Source organism: Parus major, chromosome 1 (assembly GCF_001522545.3).
Source record: "Parus major isolate Abel chromosome 1, Parus_major1.1, whole genome shotgun sequence".
Taxonomy (NCBI): domain Eukaryota; kingdom Metazoa; phylum Chordata; class Aves; order Passeriformes; family Paridae; genus Parus; species Parus major.
Genome location: NC_031768.1, coordinates 29710714 through 29736949, shown reverse-complemented (window position 1 = coordinate 29736949; position 26236 = coordinate 29710714). Strand labels below are relative to the sequence as shown.

General features: G+C 42.7%; 1 protein-coding gene across 3 annotated transcripts in view; it reads left to right on the top strand.

Annotated features, from left to right (window-relative positions):
* Positions 1-26236, top strand: part of NPAS2 (neuronal PAS domain protein 2) — a 104041-nt gene that overhangs the window by 39922 nt on the left and 37883 nt on the right. For 2 of the 3 annotated variants that reach the window (XM_033513367.1, XM_033513369.1), the window contains exons 2-5: positions 10619-10672; positions 15420-15568; positions 18174-18265; positions 21584-21673. In XM_033513367.1, the coding sequence (XP_033369258.1) occupies positions 10641-10672; positions 15420-15568; positions 18174-18265; positions 21584-21673 (363 nt within the window). In that variant the 5' untranslated portion in view covers positions 10619-10640. Of the gene's footprint in view, positions 1-7556; positions 7631-10618; positions 10673-15419; positions 15569-18173; positions 18266-21583; positions 21674-26236 lie in introns of those variants that run through there. The other variant, XM_033513368.1, reaches the window with a different exon arrangement.

The following is a 26236-nucleotide window of genomic DNA, read 5'->3' as shown; positions in this document are numbered from 1 at the left end:
TGGAGTGTGGCTCAGTCTAAAACAAGAGAGACTCAAGGGCATAAATGTTCAAGATGGCACAAAATGCAGGTGCAGCCTTGGTGTGATGCTGTAGCTGACCTCTTGGCAGGTTTATGGATTCAGACAGAAAAACAGGATATTCCTCCCCAAAGTGTCATGCAATCCAGCAGATTGTTTGTCTCTATCCTTGCTGTCTTTAGGCTTAGGGATGGACAGGCAAACCCTGGATCCTCCTGTCTTGCTCTGAAACTACCTTAAAACTCTGTAGGTTACATTACCTGCAAGGGAGACAGCAAGCAGTATAGAGCAATAATCTGTATGGTCACAGGTTTGCAGGGACCCTTCTGAAAAGAAGGAGACAGCAGGTTCTCAAAATTAAATGACAACGAATTGTCCATTTAAAAATATCTCCCCGAAACAGCTTTTCATGATTCATCTCCCCAGATGATTAAATATTTAGTTCTTCTGACAGGGATATGATAGTTACTATAGAGCAGAAAATTTAGTGCAGTGTGTGAGTTATAAGCAGATGTGTTATCAAGCTGTTAACACAAAAGTGATGGGATTATTGGTGTTTATATCTGTATTTATTTCTGCAATATTGTATGGGGATTTTTTTTCCCTGTCACCAGCAGATCGAGGCCACATCTTCGGCTCTTACATGGCGCAGGGAAGTTGTCGTGCAGGGTCTCTGCAGGGACAGTCACATTGTCCCCTCATGCCTCCCACCTCCAGCCCCATCAGAGGCAGAGCAGCTGAGCACCCATGGGTGTCACCATGCTGCAGTGCCCATGAGGATGGGGAGGGCCAAGGAGAGCACTCACTGCCTGGTGCAAGTCCTTGGAGCTTGGCCCTCCAATTCTTGCTGGTTTGAAGAAGCAAGCAAATCCCACATGGGCAGGGAAAGGACAAGGACACGGAGAGAGGATAGCCCTTCACCCTAGGTCCTCTTCAATGAAGAGGGAGATGCCACATCAGGGTAGATGCCTAAAACTCAAAGGAAATTTAGCTTCATGTTTAGTTTCTGCTTTCTTGATAAAATCTCCGCAGGCACATGTAGTCTGTTATTTCAGCTCCTTATGTATGGAGCGAGTGATTACAGCTGGTGTAAATCACGACAATTAATTGAATAACACTGTCAAAAATTCAGAATTTCTTTCTAGAACAAAGTTTTCTGTTAGCAAAATTGCTTCTAGACCCAGAGCCTTTTAAAAGAAAAGTAATTTGATTATTTGAGAGCCATCCATAAACACTTAACAATCAAAGAAGTGGGGGGAGTGAGACCGAACTGTATCAGCTCCTGGACATCTTGCAGTACATTCTAGTGCCATCATAGCTTGCTTAATCGTATGGAAAGGGTTAAAATGATCTTGTCACCACTGTTACTGCCAGAAGGAGAGAATGGCTTGATAACAGTCCTATTGAAAAAGACTAATTTTCTGCTTGAGCTGGTGTTTCCCAGGTAGTTTTTGTCAAACAAAAAATCCTTGCATTTTTGACAAATAAATCTTTATAATATACTTGGATATTTTGCCTGTATCAGCTGAGCATTTGACCATCAGAAGATCATAGGTCAAATGTTATATTATTCTACTTTTTAAAATATTTGCAGAAGAACATAAACAGATTCTTACAGCTAAGAGTGCTTTATAACTGATATCCTTTTCAAGGGAAGGTTTCAGAGCTAACAACTGCAAAATAATCTGTGCAGTTCTACCTCCACATTTTGACCTGGATTTTGCAAAGATACACATACATGAGGGCCTTCTTACAGCAGTATAGAGTTAAGCACATTTTAAAGTCTTTGTACATTCGGGACTTCTGATACTATGAGGATTAAAGTTTTATAAATACCTAAAACAGATTAAGAACATGAGAAGTAGAGAGAGAAGAAAAACAGGTTTTACAGTCAAGGGGCATTCTCCTGAGAGGCCTTTTTTCCCTTTTTTTTTTTTTTTTTTTGAGAGGCCTTTTTTCCCTTTTTTTTTTTTTTTTCCTTAATTCTGTCATAAAGTGATTTTTTTAAAAATTAACCTCTAGAAGTGGCATGACGAATACCTGACATATAGACATATCAAGATGTCAATACAATATCAAGATGTGTATCTGTTTATAAAGCAGGAGCAGTGTCAAGTGTAGGGGAGACAGTGCACAAGCTATTTCTAGTACAGAGACCAAAATCACAATAAAATATATTTCAAGAACATATATAATATGTTCCTTGAACTAATTCAAGGGGACTGAGTTGCTTAGGATTTGTAGCCAGCTCAGTAGATCCAGACTGACTGGGCAATTCAGGTTGAAACCTCAGGAGGTTTCCAATCCAACCTTGTGCTCAAAGCAGGGCCAGCTCTGAGGGTAGACCAGGCTGCTCAGGGTTTTGCCCAGTCAGGTCTTGAAAGCCTGCAGGGATGGGGATGGCACAGCCTCTCCAGGCAGTCTGCTCCGTTGCCTGGCTGTCCTCATGGAGAAAAGTTCCTTCTCTCTTCTTTAAACGTATGCCTGTTATTTCTCACTCTCCCATCCTGCACCACCATGAGGAGTCCAGCACTGGTTCTTCATTGACCCCTTGTAGGCAATGAGAGGACTCATAGATGTCCCTAAAGCCATCTCTTCTCCACGCTAAGCCAGTCTGGCTATCCCAGCCCCTTCTCATAATTCAAGGGCTCCAGGCCCCACCACTGGGGACGCTACTGACCTTCCTCCTGTTAATCTAGCTTTTCTGTCCTAGGAAAACTCAGTCTCATTACCCTAAATGTGGTATAACAGGTGTTGAGTGAAGGGACATAAACCTTTCCCTTGATCAGAATGTGTTCCTGTCCATGCAGCCCAGGGTCCATCCTTGTCACCAAGGCACACCACTGGTTCATGTACAGCATGTTGTCTGCTGCCTTCCAGAACTCCCAGAGCCTTTCCTGCAGAGCTGCTCTCTGATCAGTCCATCCCCAGCCTGTATCAGAGTTCAATGCTCTTCATTCCCAGGTGCAGGACTTGGCAATTGTCATAGGGTTTCTGGTCTGTCCTTTCCTTCAGCCTCTCATGACAACAGCCCTGCCTTTGAGCATGAAGACAGCATAAATGACATCCACTGCTCTCTCCCCATCCACAGATCCTGTCATTTCATCATTACAGGCAGTCAGGTTATTCTTGGTAAATCCACACTGGCTGTTTTTTATCACCTTCTCCGTGTGCCCAGCCCTGTTCTCCAACAGGACTTGCTCCATAATTTGCCAGGGACTAAAGTGAGGATAACTGGCCTCTTGCTCCCTGGATCACCCTTTTGCCCTTTCTTGAAGACCGGCATTTGCCTGTTTCCAAACATCAGGGACCTCCCCCGCCTCCACAACCTCTCAAAATGAGAGATCAGCCCAGCAAAGGACACTGGCAAGTCTCCCAGCACCCAGTGAGCCAAATAGTCAGTCCCTATCAACATGTAAGGTCGACTTCCCTCAAGCTTCCTCAAGTTTCCTGAGCTGATCCTCAACTCTTGATGGTGCTTCTGTTCCTTCCTGCCCCTTCCTCCAACACAGAGGCTGGGAGACCTTGCTGGTGCAGACTACCTCAAAGCAGGCAACAGCCTTAATATTTTGCTGTCCCAAATTTCACCCCTTCACACACCTCCAGTACTGCAGCAGTCCTGCACTTTCATTGTTCAACCTTTTACTACTGATGTAGTAGCAGAAGCTCTTCTTGCTTGTCACACCCTGCAGGTGTCACTTGAGGTGAGCTTTGGCTTTCCTGCCACCATCTCTGCATACCCAGTGAAGTCAATACAGAAAGACAATACCTCTGCCGGGTGATTTACCATCCCTTGCCACTCTGGCTTATGTGTAAGCTTTGATGAATATTTGGCTGTACACAAACTAGTAATAACTAAGCATTTAGCTGCCCTGTGCCTCAGTTTCTTCATTAAAATGCACCCACTAACTCCAATGCATCAGCCAGGCTTTGCCAAATCCCTGATCCTACAAATGTCAGGTGTCACCATACAGGGATGTAGGGTCTGAGCCACCTCATGCGCCCCATGACAAGCCCAGGTGCTGCATCTCCTGGCTCATACCGAAGGCGAGAGGGCTGCCAGCAGACCACTGCAGTCACATCCTCCTCCGCTCATCACACGCAGCGATGTTACCGAACTGACCTACTTTCCCCATCCGCCCACGGAAGGCTAATCCTGTTTAGCATTGCTGGAAGGGGACGGGCACGCGGAGAAGTGCTCTGAGTTATACAGATGGCAGTCTTTGCTGATTAATGTTAGTTTAATTTGTTTGCCTTTCTGTTTCCAGCCGTGTGAGGGGAGAGCAGAGCAGCGGTTGAACGTGGGGATTCGCAGCCTGCTCACTAAAGTCTGAATGGCTGTAGTCATTCAGGAGTAATAACAGCAGTGAGGAAGATAACGAGCATGTATGTACTGATCTTCATCAGAGATCCAAACACTGCACAAAACTTTGTGCGTTGCTCACAAGCGGGAGATAAAAGATGCCTCTCACCCTGGCCACGCTCCAGCACGGCATTGCTGACGTCAGCCATCTCACTCCTGACTTAAACCCATGTGAATCACACCACATCTACAGAGGGATTGCAGGCTGCACACCCCAAAATTCAGCGGGCACCAGGGTGGAGGGGGAAAGCTGTCTAACACATTGCAGTAAGTGCGAGGTTTCCAACATGTGGAAAATAATACCCCTTCCCAATAAATGGAAATACTGTAAAGAATAAAACCAGAATATGCTCTGAGCCTTTATTTCTATTCTTCAAAATCTCTTAATACTCAGCTCTATTACCTACAAACATCTTCCTTTCATCTCCAGTTCAGAAGTGGGGAGCATTAATTTCTGTCAAATTTCATCATTTTTACTGACCACATGTGGATTGTTTTTTATGTCTGTTTGCTTTAAGCCTGTCACCATCTGAAGATTCATTGTACACATATGTATGAAACACGAAACAGCCCCTGAGGTTCATCAAGTCCAGTATTTTCTAAAAAAGTTTCCTTTTTTTCTTTTTTTGAAGCCTTGAGACGTCATCTCTAGTGTAAACAAAATGTAGTAACCTACTGAATGCAGGAAGACCTCACTATACATTGTCAGGCAAAAACTCTAAAGCTGGACACTTAATGATGCCTCTGGACTTTTTCTTTACTCCTAAAACCAGTAATTCCCATAACAGTCTCAGCATTACATGACCCATGGTGACTCCAGACTGCTGATCTCCCACTAAAAAGGCACATATCTTTCTCAAATAACCATGTATATAATTAGGAAGGTGAATTTTTACTATCTTAAGTTTTCTAAGGCTAGTCTGTTTACATTTTGATAAATCAATTTTTATTGCTATGTTTCGGAATGTGTCATATTTAATTACGGACTTCCAGCATGTCCTTGTAACAGTTCATAGGTTTTTATCTGAAAAAAAAGAGAATAGAGTGGTACAGTTCAGTTTGATGTGTCTGTGAATCTGTTGATTTGTTTTGATTTGTGTTTGTACAAATCCTTCTGCTGTGTGTTCACACTGTACCCTTCCTGGTGGGGTGTCTGAGTGCTTCATCCATGTTACAGAAACTTGGAACAAGGTGCTTAAAATGGTCAGATGGTCACTTCTTGCTTGTCACTCTATGACCTTTCCTGCTGCTTCCAGTTCGCTGATCTTTCTTTTTGCCTTCCAGCAGGACTCGGAAGGGAAATACTTCACTTGTTAGCGTGATTCATTTCAGAGTTCTGCTTAGCTGAGGGGAAGCAGGTGGAGTTCCTAGCCACAGTGGTGTGCTCCCCAGGGTGGGCACGTCCCATCTAACCCACACTGTAGAACACCCATGGGACAATGCCACTGACCAACCACAGTGCCCATCAGACCTAGTTCATCATCCCTGGGTAGGGCATCTGGCAGTGATGCCAGCACAGCAACCGAGCTAAGCTGTCCCCTGTGCTAGTGGGTGCCTAGAAACTGTGCCCCTGGATCATGCCTAGAGCCTCTACTCTCTTTTGGTGCCTTCTTCTTACATTTTGGATCCTACTCTCTAAGCACAGGCTGGATCTGGCCTTTGAATCCTGAACCCCACCAAACATACCTGTGTGCCTCCTGTATAACGCTGACCTCTTTGCTAACAGCCTTTTCCTCCCCTTCAAAGAGGGGATGAGGGAGTAACTCCCTGTTGAGGCAGAACAGGAGCAATGCTGAGCAGAGCTGGGCCGTGGTGGCTGAGCAATGTGGAAGGCATGGGAGCATGTCTGCCCTACACCCTGTTGCTGTGTTCTTCCTCCTTCACAAAGATAGCAGCTGTTGGGAAGGGTCTGCCCAGAGGTCAGAGGATAGTTCAAGGAGTTTCATCCCAGAATCCCGGTTTTCCATACAACCCTTAACCATGCCCTATCTTTGAGAGGATTGTTCTCCAAGTGCAATATCATCATCTTTAATTAGGATTGGTTATATTGTACCAGCATCCCAAGTGGTCTGAGGGTGAGGTCTGAGGTTTGAGACTCAGGTATGTCTGCAGTGGGTAGGAGCACCTCTCTCCCCAGGGCTGACCATACCCGTACAGGACAAGTGGTAGAATACCCAGGCAGACCTGGGAGGAGATGGAGGCAGACACCCCCACCTTGGCAGAGAGGGAAGAGGAGGAAAAGCCCAGTCTTTTCCTTGAGGTGCTAAACGTAGGGGCCAGGGAAGCACAAACACTGTGACTTCCTCACTACAGTCCCCCAGGCACATCTCAGGACCTTTGAAAGAAATCTACATATCCCATTTAATTCAGCTGAGTTAAATGAATATGATTAAAAATTCTTGATAAATATCTGGCTGATTTGTAAGAACTATTAGTTGGCCTTGTGGCAACTTAGTGGGAAATCAACTACTGCTTACCTAAATTTGAGTGTCTACAGCATATCCTTATGAGCAGTAGGGCAGGAAGGAGTGAAACCAACCTCACCACTCCAGAAAAGTAGTAGATTAGCTCAATAAAAACCATGTTTCTAGCACAGGATAAGGTGATCAGTGCTGGATGATTTTTTATAGTGCAAGCTCTGTGTCCACTGGGAATAGACTGTATCAAAATAAACATGTGCAACCTTTCTTCTGGAGAGTCCCTGGAGCGAGCTGGCACTCTGCCTGAATCACTTCTTTCCCAAGCAACTATTCATTGTATGAATGAATGTGGGGGGATGTTTGTGCTATAATTCTCCATCTTATAACTAAGCCAGGGGTACGTGATTAACAGTTTTAGCCAGTCTTTTGTTTCCAAAATGCTATTCTTCCCTACTTGTGTATAAGCATCTTCCTGTGTGTTTGTCTGAATACCACCCTGATGGGAGTACATGAGCTTTCTCCTTGTTCCAGGTAGTTCCTGTCTTTTTGAGTGATAGCCTTCACTCTTTTATGATAATGATGACACTAAGGAAGCTCTGAATGTGACTGTGACTCTGCCAGCAAGAGTTACATCACGTGGTGTTCTTACCTATAGGTTTCCAAATTGCCTTTGTTATCGTGAAAGGATTCTTCACATTTTGAGAAATACTTGTGCCACTTGCTTTTTTATGTCACTTCTTTGCAGGGAAACTGTGTCACAGAGCCTCGGTATTTACTGCCTGCCTCCATCATTGGAATGAGTCAGAATTTTCTCCTAAACCAAGAGACAGTAGGTTTCCAGTTTGCAGTTTGGGACCTTCACAGCTCAGGGACTGGGAGGATAACATAAAGCAAGCAGGTAGCACTAAGCACATACCTAAGCTCCATGCCATGGGTTTCTCTGTCAGGGTGTAAGGAGAGGGCTCTGGTGGGGCTCTAGAGAGGGATGGCAAAACCAGCTCACAGCATTTGTATACTCTGATGTATCTATTTTATTGAGAACAGTTCTAATTTCATATGGTACATATATACTAGCAAACACTGTTAGCAATGCTTATGATGCTCTAGAGATTTTGCCATGTGAGCAAGCAGAAGCAAAATGACAATTAGATATTGTCTCACGCTAGCAACAGCGTAGCAGGTCCAGAATTTCATGTCAGTCAGTGAGAAACCTTGTTTACTGGAAGCTGGCCATGAATTGCTTTACAGATCTAGCCAAATCCTTGGCAGAACAGACCAGTTAGATCTGTTGCTCTCTCTCAAGAGTAGGGGCTTCCTGGCAGTGAAATTTTTTGATGGTTTACGGGGTACAGCTCTAGGAAGCCCGTTTCCATTAGGTGCGTTGTGCTTCTCCTAAAGAGCCAGGGCTGAGCAGCACCCATGCTGACTGTCTCGCCCAGCTCCATCCTTCCTCACAGCCACTCAGCACATTTGTCCACATATTCCTGCTTCCTATTGGGAATCTGTTACAACCAGAGGAAGCCTTGCAGAAGCTTCATCTGTGAGGAAGACCTTTAGGGATTCAGGGAGAGCAACTTCTGCTGCTGATACTACCCCAGTTTGATTGTCATACCCTAGATTCAACAAGTGTGCATACAACAGAACATTTTGTGCTGTGCTGTGCTGTGCTGTGCTGTGCTGTGCTGTGCTGTGCTGTGCTGTGCTGTGCTGTGCTGTCCTGTGAAGGTGGTGAAACACTGGAGCAGGTTGCCCAGGGAGGTTGTGGATGTCCCAGCCCTGGTCTAGTGCAAAGTGTCCTCCCACCATTGGGAGGAGATCATCTTTATTGTCCCTTCCTACCCCACTAACATCCTGTGATCCTATGATCTGAAGCAAAGGTTTAGCAAAGAAACACTGCAAAATCCTAAATCCTGCCATTTTAACAATGCCTTCCGTATTCTTAAATATCATAGGTTACAATAAGTGAGCAAGTAACAACAAAACACACTGAATATTATCACTACATTTTAGCCTAAATTATTTGAAAACACAGTGATTGTGATAACAGTTTCATTATGGGACTAACCAAGTAAACACCTAAAATATACGTAAAACACTGGGTAATAAAATTTTGCTGGGCTTATACATTTTCCTAGTCCAAAATATGAATTATGATATGGCTGACTTGCTAGTCAAAAGTCATGGCTTACTGTAGCTGTTTTGCAAGTCAAAACAGATTTTAGAAAAATCTAAAAACTACATGGTATTATTTGTTATTTTGTTCTGTATAATGGAATTCAGCTATTTAAATTCACCAGTTATGACTAAAAAAAGTAGTCCCTTGGCCTTCATATTTCCTGTTTATCCTTCACCAAAGTGCAGAGTGCCATTACGTAGTGGCTTTACCCTCCAGTCAGTGACCAGTGGCTCTGATTCCTCATAACTGATTTGATAAAAAGCTATGGAGTAGTTTAGTATTCTTAGCTATCTGTTGAGTAATGACCAGGTAGAATATTGCTGTAGGAGAACTAGTAACAGAAGCACTGGTTTTACTATGGTTACGTTTTCACTTTGGTTTTTTTCATAACATATTCTTTAAGCAGACTAATTTATGTGTGACTCATATGTGGAAAATAACATGGGCTTAAATAAAGCCTAGCAATTAACTTCCTTCCTCCTCCCTTCCAATTTTATTCATGCCTTACATGTTGAGGACTCATTAAATGAGAAACATTGATTGCTGAAAAAGAGTTCTATCATTGCCTATCGTTACAGCACTGCTTTGAAAATGAGGCTTTGACAATATCCAATGACATTGTGCTGCTGTTTCAGAAAATATTTGTGTGGGAGGCAGCAGCACATGGATTTTGCACCACGCTGAAGGGGTGCCAGATGCCATGAGAGGTGCAGTAGCACAGGGCTTCCTTCTTGGGCTGAAGTGGTTACAGATCAGGAGTCACTTTCTCATAAGGTCAAAGAGCCAAGGAGGGTGGGCAGTGAGCTAGTGACAAGTGTTTCTGAGGCACTTCAGCTGGGCTGCTTTTGTATTTTTCCCTTGGCCTTACCTACACAAATTTACTTAATTTACCCAATTTGCCCTTTTCTCCTTTCAGCTCACACTGCTGGAGCAATTGAACTACAAAGCTGAGGTCACAACATTTTGGTGAAAATTAGCAAAAGGAGTGATGGGGATGGGACAGTCCCCATGCTTGGTGCCAGCATGGCTGGGCAGGTGGTCTGACGGGGCTGCAAGAGTGTTTTTTAGTATGGCTTAGGCAGTGGGATTTATAAGGACACTTTGAATTTGAGGTGTAATTCAGTAGAGTTACTACCATCTCTTTTGGCTTGGGGTCAGGATCCACAGAAGAAGATGAAAAGCTTCCCAGTAGGAAGAGCAGCCTGAAAAGTCAAAGGCATCAGTGATGCCAACTCTTGCACTGAAGATGGTTTTGATGGGAATATGGGGGCAATGAGAATGCATTTCAGCTTGAGCAGATCCCAGGCTCATTCAGCCTACAAGTTTGCAAAGAGTAACCTCCACACAAAAAAAAAATCCCCAAGAAGTGGCTGTTTTTGTACTGTGCTGATGCACCACGTATAGCCTGGGAGCCTTGATCCCTGGCGAGAGACCCTAAGGCTAGCATAATGCTCAGGAATAACATTACCCACAATAGGTATTTCCTAAAATCAAGGACTGTGGCATAGAGCACTGCTGACACATTTATCTGACCTGGATATCGTCACTGTGTTATTAAATTGAAATAGAGTGACTGAGATTAACCTGCAAATAGAGCTAACAGTATGACAGTTCATAATGATTCTTGCATTCCTTCAACAGAAAAAACTGCTTAGACAATCTAATGGATGAAGATGAGAAAGACAGAGCAAAGAGGTGAGTATCTTTTCTTTTATAACTCTCTGTGATGAGCTTGATACTGTTTGTTGCTGCAGAAGCCGTTTTATCCATAATCAATTAATCAAAGAGCAAGGGAGTAAAATACAGTCAAACACAACTTGAAAAACTGCCATCTCACAGACTCCTACTCCTGTCTGTGCTGTAAGAAGAAAATAACCTAGCAATGTTTCCTGTGGAAAATGTTAAAAAAGCCAAGGCATTGATCGTTTTCTTCACATTACTGCAGAACATCAGAACTGAAGCACCAACAACATACTTCTGCCACTATAATACATCATCTGAGCTTCCAGAGTGTACAGAAATGTTGTGGTTTCTTTTTCCTTTGAGTACATTTTGCAAAAGAAAAAGAATAGGAAAAGTGGGGTTTTTTCCCTATTAGAATGATCATTTATTCATTTATTCATCAGTGCCTATCACAGCAATGAAAACACCCAGAAGTTACCTTCGGAGCAGAGAAAGACAACGAAACGTCAGCCTTAAACTGACAGAAACCTATATTCATGGACAGTCTGTACTCCATTGAGTCCCAGTTGGTGGGAATTCATTGTGAACCCTTTGTTGGGAGAGAAAAGGTGTGTTTCAAGGCAGAGGATCTGTGGCAATGAAACTCTTAATAACTGTCAGAGCTGACTGGCATCTGCAGAAAAGCAGTTTGGAAGCATTCGAGGTTATCAATGCCTCAGCCTGCAGTTTAATTACTTTAGAGATTGCCAGAGGTTGCCCACATTTTTCCCCTTGGTTCCCTCTAATGAGAGTATTTCCAGTCCAGGCACAAGCAGTTGATCCAGTTTCATCTCTTTTGATTCCTTCTCCCCTTCTTTCCCTCCCCGCAGCTTTGTCTCACCAATATAGGTCAGTACGGGCTGCAGCCAGGCTCAGCTGTTCTCCCCTGCTTCCTTTCGGAGGGTGCAGAAAGGAGCCCACCTTGCAGCACTGCTTCACCTGCTAAAAGCCTGATCATCTTCAAGATATTCATGTGCTAATTTTTTAGTAAAAAAAAATTCATTAAATGAATGCATATATGAAAAAAATAGGATAATGCATATCCTCGCTATCGGCAATTGTCATCACCATCTGGTATGGTTTTCATGCTGTTTGTTCCCAGAAGGAGTTTTTGTCGTACCCTGGGGCAGGCCTCTATCAGGGTGCATAAAAAAGTTATAACTTTAAAAATTAATAAAAGGAAAGTGCATCTTCAAATTGTAATTTAAGTTCATTTTGCTTTTTAAAGTTGAAATTGAGTTTGAAATCATGAGATGCTTCATGAAGATCTGAATTTAATACATTATACTGAAATTGTTTAGATTCATTTAAAAGCTACAGGTTTTCTTCTAGAGAGAGTTAGACTCAGGAGAAGCTATTTGATGAATATTTTGCTGCTGTGTCTTGTTAACTGAGTACTCTCACCTGTCCTGTACCACAAAGGAAACGCTTTCTTTTCTTCCATTTGGTATAAGGACTGGGTCTCTCAGGGCTGAGAAACACCAGAGGGGATTAAAAAGCCCAGGAAATTGTTCTTTCCTTTTGTTTTCTCTATTAAAAGTAGGTGAGACTGAAAATTTCTGGACCTAGGTTTTTGGGATGGACTCAGGGCAGGAGCTGAGTTTCTCAGGTTAGGTGTGTGTAGAGATACACATGCACACCGTGTATATCTGCTGCAATTCATTAGGCACATACAGGTTGTATTACACAGACATGAAAAAAGGATCCATCCTCTACTGAGAAGAGGCACTTGCACTCCCACCCCTGTGCCAGGTGTTCAGCATTTGGCCAAGATACATAACTCTTCCTTCAGGGAGAACACTGGTTAAACTGAGCCATGTTCAGCCTGACTCCCTAAGGCAGAAATTCGCTCCAAAGATCTGAGGACTAAAATGTGGATATGATGGCACCACAGTTGGGGTCATTAAAGACCTATGTGAGGTTTTCTAATCTTCTGAGATCAGATGCCATAGTTTCATTTTTAGTTCATTGCTGCTAGATGAGGTTTATTTTGGTTATGGAGATTTATTAATTCTAAACAAAAGGTGTGCTTTGTGCACTTTTTTCTCTGTTTGTTCTTCTTTCAGTTTGTTTTAATAGTATACAATTTGAAAATACTTTTTTTACAATTCAGTTGAATTCCAAATTCCAACCAAAACCAGCTTGAAGTGAACCATGAGAAAGTGCTTAATCATGAAGATTACTACCTGCCATTTTCCACTGAAATAAAAAGTAAATTTAAGAATCTGAATGAAGGTATGTGGTACTGTTACTTGCATTGATGAATATATAACACACTCCACAGGACAGCCAGAAGAAATCTGAAATTTAGTGTAAAGTCACATTTCATTGTAAATTAGCAAAATGTAGCATCCACAAGTCAGTCAATATCTGTTTAGGACAAAAAGCAGCATATATGTAAGCGAATAAAGACGGCTGTTAAATGCTTGATTTTGACCATTTTGAATTCAGGCTGTTCTGTATTGTCTTTCTCTGTATTCACTGAAAGTCCTGATTTTATTCATACTGTGTCTCCTCCTTCCCCTTGACTATGCTGAAATCTTTGTGGAGTAGCAAGGAGGGAGGAGAACTGGGACAAGTAGTATGGAATTAAGACAGAGGTTGTTTGGGCTTACTGTAGTTATATGCCCTAGCAGTGAAGTAAGCAAGGCTAGGAAATAATCTTCAAAGAGAAGTGCTGAAAATTATCTTACTTCATGTATTTATAACTGTATTAAACAAAGTATTTTCAACTGTTCAGGGATAGTTTTTATCATTTTTTCTAATCTTTTCTCATTTTTTTTCCTTTTCAAAACTTTACTGTGATCATCGATTCATATCTTGGTAGAGTTATTTCCACTAGAGGAGTTTTTATATTTCCTTTGTGAACAAAATGTCAAGTGTTAAAAATAGATACTTTATTTTCTGTCAAGGCTTTTTTCTTATTTTTTGTTTTTAAAGCAACACACTTCCTATTAGCAGTTGGTGGTTTATTTTATTTTCAGGGAAATCTGGACTCTTTAAGCTTAAAATTAATTTAGGATTGAATTATGAGGAAATAAAATGTTGATATTCTTAACGTTTCCCTGAACTGTAGAGAAATAGGATAAGGCTGGAGCTTTTCACATCGTATTCTGACAGCCTTTTGCAGTGTAATAACAGCAAGCTGAAATCAGTCAGGCAGTATCCACCCAATCTCTTGTGTTCAAAGCTGTAAAATAATCAAGCATTGGCTTCCATCCAATGTGTTCAGGGTTGAGAGCAAGACAAACAAAAATTACCCCTCTGTCAGTAGTAACATCCAGAAGCCTCTGTAGTGGTTTCTCTGCTGAAAATGTTTATCACCATCCTGGTCCTTGCAGGGGATATAGATGCTGGGCTAAATCTTGCTCTGATTTTCAGCAGTGTGTATCCAGAGCTGCTCTGAGGCACAGCAGAGTTAGCTGGGACTGAGAAACTCAGAGTGAGAACTGCCCTCTTGGCTTTTCTTTCCCATTTACATATAACCAGATTTTTAGAGCTTTGCGTAACTGACAAGGCGAATCTCATCTGCTTGAGGACCTTTCAGAAGAACAAGCCAACCTGCTGGGCTATACTTACTTCTATTTCCACATGGATACAGAAATCCAGGTGATAACCTCAGAGTCAAACAGTTGTATTCATGAGAACAAGTCAGAAAACGCATGTGTATAGATCGACACAGAGTTAAATAAAAACAAAGTGTGCATGCTGAAAAGATTATCAACAGCCTTAATGACAGTATTATGATGGTGCCAAAATATCCCAAATGAAATCAGATACTTTCTTCCTTTGAGCTCTTGAAACACAGCAGCAGAAGCAGGCTCTCTCTGAGGAATCTGCAAGCTAAACAGACAAGACTGGTGAAGAAAGCTGTAGAGTCTTTGTTCTAAACCTTGAGACTTGGGCTCTGACACTGATTTTCCCAGTGGCACACGGAGATTTAGGGCAAGCACTGCTGGCACTTCCAAGACCCCAAGTCTGGCAATGCATCCCAGGTGCAACCCAATCTATGGTGATGTCCTCTCTCCTGCTTGTCCTTGTGACCTTGGAAAGGAGACTGAACGAAGTGGCATATAAACCAGATGGGAGCTATAGCAACTTCTACTCAGGTCTCTGATCTTAATGACTGGAAGACAGCATCCTGATTCTTCTCTGCCAGCCTGGAGGTAGGCAGAGCACCTGTAACCAAAGTGGGAAGATCCTTCTAGATCAACCCAGCTCCAGTGCAACAGCTACAGGACTGGGGTCCCTCTCTTCTGTTAAATCTGCACAGATGGGTATGATCCAGTCTCCACTCTTCTTCTTTATGAACAACTTTACTGTTGTCACAGTATTCCTGTTTCTTCTCACTCCGAGTGCCTCGTCAGAGACTGCATGAATTTTTGAGATCCTGCATGTGTCTGGGAGATGGACAGAGCTCCTTCAACTACAAGCTAAATGCTGTCCTGATAAGCTCAGGCAGAGTGTCCAGAGGCAGCACAGAGGAGTGAGCAGAGCCTCCATCTCCCTGCTGGGCACTAAAGGTAGCTCAAAGACAAGAGCAGGAGGTGGGAACTGTTGCCTCTGCTTGCTTCTGCAGCTTTGCCGGAGTCCATTGTCAATCTTCACACACTGATGTGTGCAGCAAGCTAATTTTATGTATATACATTGCAAAGAGCAGGTACATGATCATTTTCCTTCTTGGTCTGCTCATCCTTTGTTTCTTTTCCCCTGTCTACAGGGCTTCGCGTAACAAGTCTGAGAAGAAGAGGCGCGATCAGTTCAATGTTCTCATCAAAGAGCTCAGCTCCATGCTTCCAGGCAACACTCGCAAAATGGACAAAACTACTGTGCTGGAAAAAGTCATTGGCTTTCTGCAGAAACACAATGGTAAGATTTAGTGCAGCTCTTCATGCACTTGCCAGACAGTTACTATAATATCCTGTTTCCTTCAGTGATTATCAGAATGGCTCGAGGGATCTAAAAGTGCCAGCATAAGGTGTTTGAGGTTTTTTTTCTGTCTCATCAAAAATGATCATTTGCAGACACTGTGCTGCCCAAATCCATCTCCTTGTTTGCTCTTCAGCTGAAGAGGACTTTCAGCCTGCTAGAGAAGGGGGCAAATGGCAGCAATTGAGGGAAAGAGGGCAACAGTGCCCTGCAGCACTCATGAAGAAGACAGATGCTTTGAACAAAGATTTGGGAGCAGAGGGAAGATTCCCTTACTTGAAATTTGTAATATTCTGAGCAGAAGAATAAAGCATTTGCTCCAGTTTCTCTGCAGAAAAAATGCAGGGAAGCAATCTGTTCAGCACCCCAGCTCCTCAGTGGACTGTGTAGGACTCAATTTTCCACACTGAGTAGAAAACTCAGACCAGAAAGCGCTTCTGTTTTTGAAGCTGGCATCAGCAAATTGCATCCACAGATAGTTGAGATGCTTCACCCAGTTTGCACGAGAAGCTACATTGCATGTGCACAGCATCCAATTGCAGTAGTCAAATTCAGCATCCTAAAGCTGGAAGTTTATTTTTTAAAATGCTTGCACCAGTGACAGTGAAGTCTTGTAGAAATATACCTTCACAGAGGGCAGAGGAGATTTCCGACCCTGCTGATCTGTTCTCTTTGGTCTAGTTTCTACTCAGAGGGAGGAATGTGCACTGTGGCCTTCCTGATGCTTTGACACCCACCAGTAGTGGTCAACTGACATGCTTCTCCCTTATAAATCAGGGCACTGGTTTAAAATGGGCCTGTCCTGCTCTGCCCTGTGAGGATGAGGTTTCAGTGGGTGACTGTGAGGAATGCCCCTGGTCTCAGAAAGCAGAAAGGGGTCTCACAAGATGATGCACTACATCGCCTGGCTTACCTTGGCTCATCCAGCACCTCCTTCCTGCACTCTCTGGAGAACTATGGGTGTAACTAGGAAGACCATTAAAACTCTTATATCATGTCTCACAACAGACTGGAGTCACAAATGTCAGTCTTACTGAGGAAATAATTATAATGGTTCTGTCATTAGAGTGCAGTTTCTCCTTAAATGAATTTTTACCACAGATAGAATCATGCATTTGTTTAGGCTGGAAAAGACACTTAAGACCAATGAGTCCAACTGTTAACCTGTGGTTTTGTGCAGAAGGAGATGACCAGGACATCTCAAGGTTTAATAGTTATATACATTTATTAAAAAATTATAGCAATAACTTACCTTTTTATTTTTCGCTGCCAAAGGGCATGGAAGATGTGAATATGCTCAATTATAAAGCTAAGCAAAGAAAAATCACCCAAGATTTGAAATAAGTGTATAAGTGTAGCTGAAGGTCCAAATAATTTACTCCAGAAGGTGCTTTTCCTTGAAAAACAACTAGGTGAAGGAAAACTAGCAGTCACAAATCTTTCCACAGCAATTGGGTCAAAATGTGACTGGGGTTTGTGCACTTGCTAAAAAAGGCAAATATTATTTATTTTTAAATCAGATTAGTAGTCACAGAATATAATACAAAGTATCAGCATTTAAAAGTGTTATTATCCTCAGCATACTTTGGATCTGGTTTATTGAGTCGTATTTCCCTTCTGTTTGGTAGGCTAAACCAAGATTTTAGTCATAACACAGAGGAGGAGGTAAATTTTCATATATTTTCCTTCATAAGCAGCCTCCTTCATTATAATCAACAGAATCTCCCAAATCTCAAGTAATTCTCCCAACAGTCACCATTTTACGTTACCAAATTACGTTGGCTTTTTCAAACTACAGATCTGCTGAAACTATTTTAAAAATCTGAAACTACTTTAAAAATCTGATGGACTCTTTCCTTAGTTAGGTTTTCAAACCTGTGTGTAAAACCATGGGGGCTGTGGAGAGTTGCTGTGCTGCCAGTGACAGCCCCCAGCAGTGCAGAAAGCAAGTCAAACAAGCTAGTAGGAGCAAACAGCTGCATCTCCACGAATGCAGCCTGGACAGAGGCTTTGATTTCTTTCTCAGTGACAAAATGCACAGGCACTCCAAGAAATGTACTGTCTTTAGTACCATTTATGCATTTGCATTTCTCTGGCCAGTTTGCCTATGTGCCTTGAATACAGAGCATTGTGTTACATGCTCTGGAAGTGTTAATCAATGGGATTAATTAAGGAGGTGCTGAAAAGAGAAGACAGTCTGCGCTCACCATCCCCTCACTACTAGAGCTGAGTGAGGATGCACTCCTAGAGATGCAGAGTGAGCAGCAAACTAAACCAGCTCAAGTTTTTCTAGAGCTCTCCCCCAGAATGCTGTCTGACTCAGAGCTAATGTAAGTGACTGTTTTCAAAGGCCAGCAGTGCAACCAGCTATCCCACTGAAGTCAGTACAAGTTGACTTGACTAAAAAACGAGGAAAACATTTCAGGCTTGAAAACTGCAATTTTTGAATACAAAGGTTATTTCTCTTTTCATAGCAACTCATATGTAATATATCAAGATAGAAGTTAATTTGAATTTTAAGGATGTAAATGTTTTATTTGTCTAGAAGTCTCAGCACAGACAGAGATTTCTGAAATTCAGCAGGACTGGAAGCCTTCATTCCTCAGCAATGAAGAATTCACCCAGCTGATGTTGGAGGTAAATATGCATATATACCTTTCCTAATTTTGTCTAGCACTCATGGAAACACCCATGCATTTCAAACAAACTGTCATCTGCAGTTCAAAAATAGGATATTTTGGGAACTGCTGTATTTGACCATCAAGCAGAGCTGTGACTGGGATTGAAGTCCCCACTTGTTGCTCTTCAGTCTCAGCAGCACCATTGTGCTGTGCTGCCACAGCCTGCAGAGCTATGCAGTGACTCCCAAGAAAAGCAGTTGAGGGCAAAGATTCAAATCACAGGTTATATTTTTTTTTTACAAGCAGAGGTGAGGTAAAGGGCACATGGCTGTTTTTTCTCTGTTCTTGGAAGGTGTTATTAACATCTAATATTTATGCAACAGTAGCACCTGAAACAGTAGTGTCACATCCCTCTAGTGCTAGGTGCTGAACAAGCAGATAAAGCCTGACAGCTCCTCTTGGCTTGATACAGTTGGTACTTCCACTCTGGTTTACAAGGCCCTTATCAAACACTTCTTATTCTAGCATTTTGCAATCATAATTTTTAAATTATAGCATAGGATCTTTAAATGCTAGCTGGGATTTGAAGGGAGGTGACTCAGTGGTATTTATGTAGGTTCAATATGAAAAGCAAATGAGTTGCTAGAATGCATTTTCCTCTGTCAGTAATAGCTAGAACTGCCTTTAGCAAGGGTCTTCTGTACTAAACACATGGATATTGCATAGCCCCACAGTGTCCTTTGAGAACAAGCTTCTTCTCCTCCCACAAATGATGTGAACATGGCACATGATCCAGGCTCTAGTGGTGGGCAGGGAAGGATACTGGGAAACAACTTCACCACCAAGGAGTGGCATAAAGCTGGGGCACGTTGCTGACTGCCAGGGGCTGGCAGTCCTTTGGCCATTGCAATTTGTTGTGATGAGACTCCCCTGGATTAGTTTTATGAGACTCTTTGCTCCCTTTGCTCTGACAACTACCCATTTCCATCTCTGTGCACAGGAACTTAACACACATATCTCCTTCAGTCTGCACTGAAATACGTCCCTCAGATAGCAATAAATTGACTGTTGTTTTGACAGGCTGGGCCTTTGTTGATTCTGCTTGTATGCTACACAATTTTAGATTAAAACAATCACTTTTGGTTTCCCAGCTTATAAATCACCTTCTTGCTACTGTGATTTTCCATGCCCTTCAAGATAACATTGAGTATTGGGATGTCCTGTTGTGCCACATGTTCATCATTCCCTGCTATTTTGCCTTCCTACAAATCTTACTTTATTAGCATTTGGACAAGACTGCTTGAAGTTTTTCCCATCCTGTTGTTAAAAGACGGGAAGGGCTTTTTCCAAGCACTAATTCAAAAGACTCAAGGCATAATTGACTGCAGTAATATATCAGCTTTCCTGAAAATGGCCTTTTCTTACTATATTGAAAAGGCTGTCACCAAATTACAGTGGGCATTAGGCTCTGTTTGTCCATCTAAGATTGATGCAAAAGTAAAACCTTTGAGGAGGAAAATGCTCTCTTAATGTTGGAATGTCCAGTCGCAAGTAAATAAAAACAGAGTTATGTATGCACACATTAACTTGATTTTACCACAGAGTTCTGATATGAGTCACTATGTGTAATTTGCATTGGATATGAAATAACGACTTGATTTTTTAAAAACTAACAACCTTCACCATAGTAACATGCACGATCCAACTGCCTTGTAAAACCACTGCTCTCTTCTATGGGCTAACAGCTATCATGCTTTTTTAGAAAACAGCTTGAATGTACTGCACTACAGAAAAACATATTCTCTGCACCTAGATTAACAGAATCAAACTAACTATAGCAGCTGGAGGGTTTTCAGAGATGCTAAACACACGCTCTTCTACTGGGGTATAAGTTATTGACTTGCTTTTCAAAGGATTGAAGCACCAGCAGATTTTCATTGACTTAAATAGTTGTGGGTGCTCAGCCTTCTCTGGAAAAAGGAACATATGTTTGTGTCTTTATTCAAGGCTTTGTGTTTTCCTTTTATTTTCTTTATTTTTTATTTTTTTTTTGGTAACAATTAGCATTTTCCAGTATTCTCAGAATTCTTTCCCTTATTAAAGTCAGCAGGGAGGAAGGATGTGCTGTGGCTTACAAGATCAACTGCAAGCCTGGCTTGGAAGCAGGCCTGGATTTGTGGTATGGTTTTGTAATGCCGTGGCTCTCTGGTCAGGCTGTTTGCAGTACACCTGTCTCCTGAGCAGGTATGGCCACTGGAGTAAAGTCAAACCCTGCTCTGAGTCAGTCGTGCTTGCAGTGCTTTGTTGCTCAAATACTGCTGGCGACACTGACTCCAGAAGATCAGGGAGATCAGGAAGGACCCAGACTTGCTCCACTTGAAGGGCTGGGAGCCTCACTGGTGACTCCCCAGTGGCAGTGGGGAGGTTTTAATATATTCTCTGAGCGCCTACTCTTGTGTCTTTCTGAGGTGCTCTCCTTACAGTGATATAAAGATCACCTAGCTTTAGTTCACACTGAGAAGAATACCCCGAAAAATTAAGTTAATCTTGCCTTAGATCTCTAAATCTGTCTAGGTTTAATTTTGCACAAAACTTAGCTCAAAACTTGGTAGCTCAGACTAAAGAAGAGACTCATTTTGAAGGCAAAATTGCTCCTGTGCAGAGGGTGGGGATAAGGCTGACATTTCCCTTCAGTCCTAGGAGCGAAGGGGCTTACCAGAAGATGGGACCAAAGTGAGGAAGAAACTGCAAAAGGGTGAATTTCTCTTGGAATGAGTAATCTAATACCATGACCTTTAAAATAAATCACTCAATTAAAACTCAGGCTAAGGATTATTTGATCATTTGCATTGCTTTTACTTACATGAAAGCCCAGTAATATACAATGTTACATTAATACAAACTGAGATTTATGGGGTTTGCAGAGAAGTACCATTTTGAGATAGGACTGCATCCTTTCATCGTCCTTTGATATTTACACAGAGCTCAAATGTTCATTTTAATAACTTCCAAGGGATCCAGTCTTAGTCATTTTGCATTATTAAAATGTGTGATTAATTTAAAAACTGAGACATGAAATGTTCCTGTGAGCCCTTTGTTGCTTCAATAGTAGGTTTTACTAGACTACAAAGAGTCTTGTAAAAGTTAAATCAGACTGTAAAATCAGAGAATTACTGTTCTGCAACTCGAGATAACATTACTACAACTTATAGTTGATATAGATAGTGTAAATAACAATATGGTGCCAAAGTCAAACTGTTGTGATGAACACATGATGAGATGTCCTGTTTACACCACTCATGCCTATTACACCACTCTCAACTGTTTTCCTTAGGCATTAGATGGCTTCATTATAGCAGTAACCACAGGTGGAAGCATCATCTACGTGTCTGACAGCATCACACCTCTTCTAGGGCATTTACCGGTGAGTAATTCTGGCATTGGCTTTTCTACTATGCATTGTAGAATTGGGCACTGCACTTTTAGAAACAGATGTAAAACGGTGCTGGGGGTGGCGTTTTCCTGAAAATGTAGTGAAGGAGTTTGTCCCTGCGTTATGCTGGCTGCTACTGTTGCTCAGCTCTGCACTCTCTCTGTCTGATTCATACCCTTCAGGTTTTTGTTGCTACGAGGCACTTCAGCTTGAATGGAAAAAGCTCTGCAGGAATAGTCTGGCCAGGGGAGGGACAGGGTGACCTGGCTGATCTTTTCCATCTCTGATTTCTAAGCTAGCGGAGAATAGCACCAGTGCTGCTGGCAGCCCAGTAAGGAGCTCGTTAAGGGCCTTATTCTGCTTCCAGGGAGGTAAAGGACAAAAACATCATTGAATCTGGAGTGAGCCGGAGGCTGCTGACGAGCTCTCCCTGCAGCTCCACTGTGCTTTCCCAAGGGGAGCGCACGGTGGTCCCAGGAGGTGCTGGTGGAGCCAGTGCTGGGTGCATCCCTGCACCAGTCCAGTCAATGTTCTGGCACATTCAGTGTCTTTTATCTGTGTGCTGCTCCAGGAGACACTCCCCTGTGCATTGGCTTGGGCTGGAGGAGCAGGGGAGAGGAACTGCTCCAAACCCTGCTCCTGTTGCTAAGGCTGCTCTAGGAGAAATGGCACAATAATTACGGATTAATCCTCATGCTCATTTTTAGTATCCTGGTCTCAAATAAATACATGCCCAGGAGAAAAAATTAGCTGCCAGATCATTATTGTACTACCCCCTGCCATGTTCTTAAGAAAATTATAATTCTCTTTCTCTTATTTAGTTTTTCCACCAAATATGTGTTATGTTTTCCACCCAGACAAATGCATTTCACAACACTACCTTGCTGGAATAAGAGCAAAAAATATTTTTTTTCTGAGACAAAAGGAACTTGATGAAAGAGCAGCTCCTGGTAAATGCAGAAATACTGCTATGCAATAACAGGTTGAACTGAGTCTATCTGTTTCAGTTTTCTTTCATCCTCAACAGTTTAGAAAACCAATACTTGACTATTTTATGATATTTGCCTCACTTCAAGGGTGGGGGGAACTCTGTCCTACTCACAGGCTGTAGGGTTTTCATACCCTTACTGATTTCCATGAAATTTCCTTGTCTTTAATCATTTGGAGGTTTCTATCCCTTCCAAATACTGATTCTTAGTGGAGATAAAAGATCTGCTGTGGGAAAGTATTCCTCTTCAGGAAGACACATTTTCTGACCCTGTCCTAAAAATCTGAAGCCCTGACTGAACATGGATAGATTCAGGTTTATAATTTGTGAGTTGGACCATCAGAAACTAAACTGGTTTTCTCTCCCAAAGACATGCTTTGTGTGATAACCTTACATAGTATCCAGCCCAAAATAAAGATGGACATTACTTTTTATTTGCATAGAAGCAGCACATGGCAGTCCGAGCCAGGGACCAGCCTGACAGGGTTGGAGGTGGAGCAGACCTTCCTGGAGCAGTTGGAGTGGTAATGGTTAACAGCTGCCCCACCAGCCCACACATGCACAGGAAGCATCCCACAACTGAGCAAGTAATAAAGGCTTCTGCCTGCCCCAGGTTCGCAGATTGCTATGGCCATGGGCAGGGACCCAGCTGAGGGTGCATCTAGGTGCACACTGGGTATTTTAGTCCTCTGTTGTCCTTGCCATTTGGGGTTCTTTTAAGTTTTAAAACTAATCAGAGTGCTGTCTGGAAAATCTGTGTGGCTTATTTTGTTTACCTTGAGGATCTATTTGTAAGCTAAATTCAGTCACTGTTTGAGGGATGAAATACCAATTCTTTCTCCTCTGTGACAGCAGGAAAATATATTCTGCAAATCTTCTGGTTTGAGAATGAAAGGAAAGCAAAACTGGGCAGAATGCATAGCAGGGCTCTCTGAGGGCCCCTGTTAAGGAAACTGTTGTATTTTCTTTCATTAAAATCATGGAAATCTCCAATGCTGAGAACTAATATGTCCAGTTCTCTTTAACACAGCTTCCCTTACTTCCATGGAGCATTTTCAAACACAAACTTCCCCTGTTACAATTCTAAATATTTGTTTTTAACAAGATCTGGAGACTACTTGTAGGGTCAGTTGAGATGGAGATGTCTAGCTCACGTGGTAAGGATGAGTCTGACTGAAGTGAACTCATTGAAATCTGATCACAGCTCATAGCATTTGCCAGTCAGATAGTACACTACGACTCCAAGAATATGCAGTCTCTTGAGAAGGGCCCTCCCTGTCCCTTCTTGCCTGCTTTTCCAGAAGGTCCCTGGCAGGGCTGAGATTTCTCTTCTGGGGCTGCCCAGTGAAACTCAAGGAGCTGCTCTCCTGTGTTGGGTGCTTAAGGTAAATGCCAGGATGGTTAAATCCAAGACATAGCACCTTACAGTGTACAAAAGTTAAGTATGCTGTGTTGCTGTTACAGGGTAGCAGTGGGAATCAGTACAGGATTTACAGATTGATTCAGGGGCCAAATCCCAGCACACAAGTGCATAGCCATCTTTGTGTGTTGTCTTGATGGGAAAGAAACCTCTCTCACTTGCAGCCCTCCAACATCCCTTTTCTAGTGACCATGTTTGCTTAGTTCCTTTGCTTTTTTTCTCCCCGCAGCAGGAATTTTTCCTTCTACGCACTTCCCCCGTCCCCCAGTAAAAGCAATGAAATTATGAGGAAGAAGTTCCATTTTGGAGTAGAGCTGTTCTGTTGAAACTGCAGAAATATTTTAACTACACATCCCATTATTGCAGAACTTGATGCATTGTATTTAGAACCGACCAGCATCCACATAGGCAAAGGTGTTCTTTGGCTGCCTTAGCTTTCAGGAGTAAATACTCCAAAGCCTCACTTAGCAGGATCCATAGATTTGAAGATGCAGCGTAGATTCCAGCCTCAGCAGCATAACTATGCTATAGTTACACAGTTAAATAGTTATGTAGTTAACTATAACATAGTTCATCTGACAAGTCTACCCGCAGTCACTGTAGTCTATCTTGTATCTGCTTTGCCTATCTCATTCAGCAATACTCTGTAGCTGTCCCAGCCAGTGGCACAGAACTGCCCACTGCAGAATAATTAGACAGAGCTGCAAACCAGTCCCCTCTAACAGATCCATTTTTATCACTGATGGTCAAATTCCATCAACAGAATCAGGTCAGAAAAGACCTGCAAAAAGTCCAAGCTTTGACCTAATACCACCATGCCCACTAAAACAAAGTGCAATGTCCATTCATTTTTTGAAACCTTCCAGGGATGGTGATTCTACCACTTTCCTGGGCAGCCTCTTACCATGCTTAATCACTCTCTTGTGAAGAAATCTTTCCTGATGTCCAGGCTGAACCTCCCCTGCTGCAGCTTGAGGCCACTTCCCCTTGGCTTGTCAGTGGTTGCCTGGGAGAAGAGACCAACCCCCACATCACCACAACCTCCTTTCAGATAGTTATAAGAGTATGATAAGGTCTCCCCTGAGCCACCTTTTCCCCAGGCTAAACAATTCTAACTCCCTCAGCTGCTCCTTGTAAGATCTGTGTTCCAGACCCTTCTCCAGCTCCATTGTCCTTCTTTGGAGCTCCAGCAGCTCAGTGTGAGGTGAACTGAGCAGCCCAGAACTGGACACATCACTTGAGTTGTAGCCTCACCAGTGCTGAGTACGGGGGGCAATCTGCCCTGCTCCTGCTGGCCACACTACTGCTGATACAGGCCAGCGTGCCATTGGCCTTCTTGGCCACCTGGGCACACGCTGGCTCGTGTTCAGCTGCTGTGGACCAGCACCTTCGGGTCCTTTTCCACCAGGCAGCTTCCCAGCCTCTCTGTCCCAGCCTGTAGCACTGCCTGGGGCTGTTGTGACCCAAGTGCAGGATGCGGTACTTTGCCTCATACAGTTAGTCTCAGCTCTCTGATCCAGTCTGTCCAAATCCCTTTGCAGAGCCTGTCTCACCACTCACCGTTTTGCCATGACATCAAAGGTCTGCTCTTTGGGTCTGCTTGCTTGGTTTTCTACAGCTCCAGTGAGACAGTGGAATATTTGCTTCCATCCCTCTTAGCAATGACTTAGCAATGTATTCTGGATTGACATATTGATTCGAGAATATTGTTGAAATCTTGATATGTAGAGAATCCAGAAATTCTGTTCTGTGCACTGTTTTACAGGTGTGCCAAATCTCTGCAAGAGGCAAGAAAGTAAGAAGTAGAAAACAACAATTTTTTCAAACTCATGAAAAAAAAGTTGGTACTTCCTATGATCAAAGATGCAAACCAAATATTAAATTGTGGATATGGTACATGATGGCAGCAAAAACTGTAAATACCAGGGCTTGCAAATCCATAACTGCCATGCCGGGTGCTCAGGGCAAGAGGCTGCTCTGAGGGGATAGGTGGAACAAAAGTCTCTTGGAACTCTAACCATAGGTGTAGTCACAGGCGTCTGCAGCTATCACCTGAAGCAGAAACAGCAGTGCAGAACTAATCAGAGGTTTGGAATTGGAGCCTGGTCACAGTATAGAGACAAAAAGTTTCACTTAGAGGAGTGGT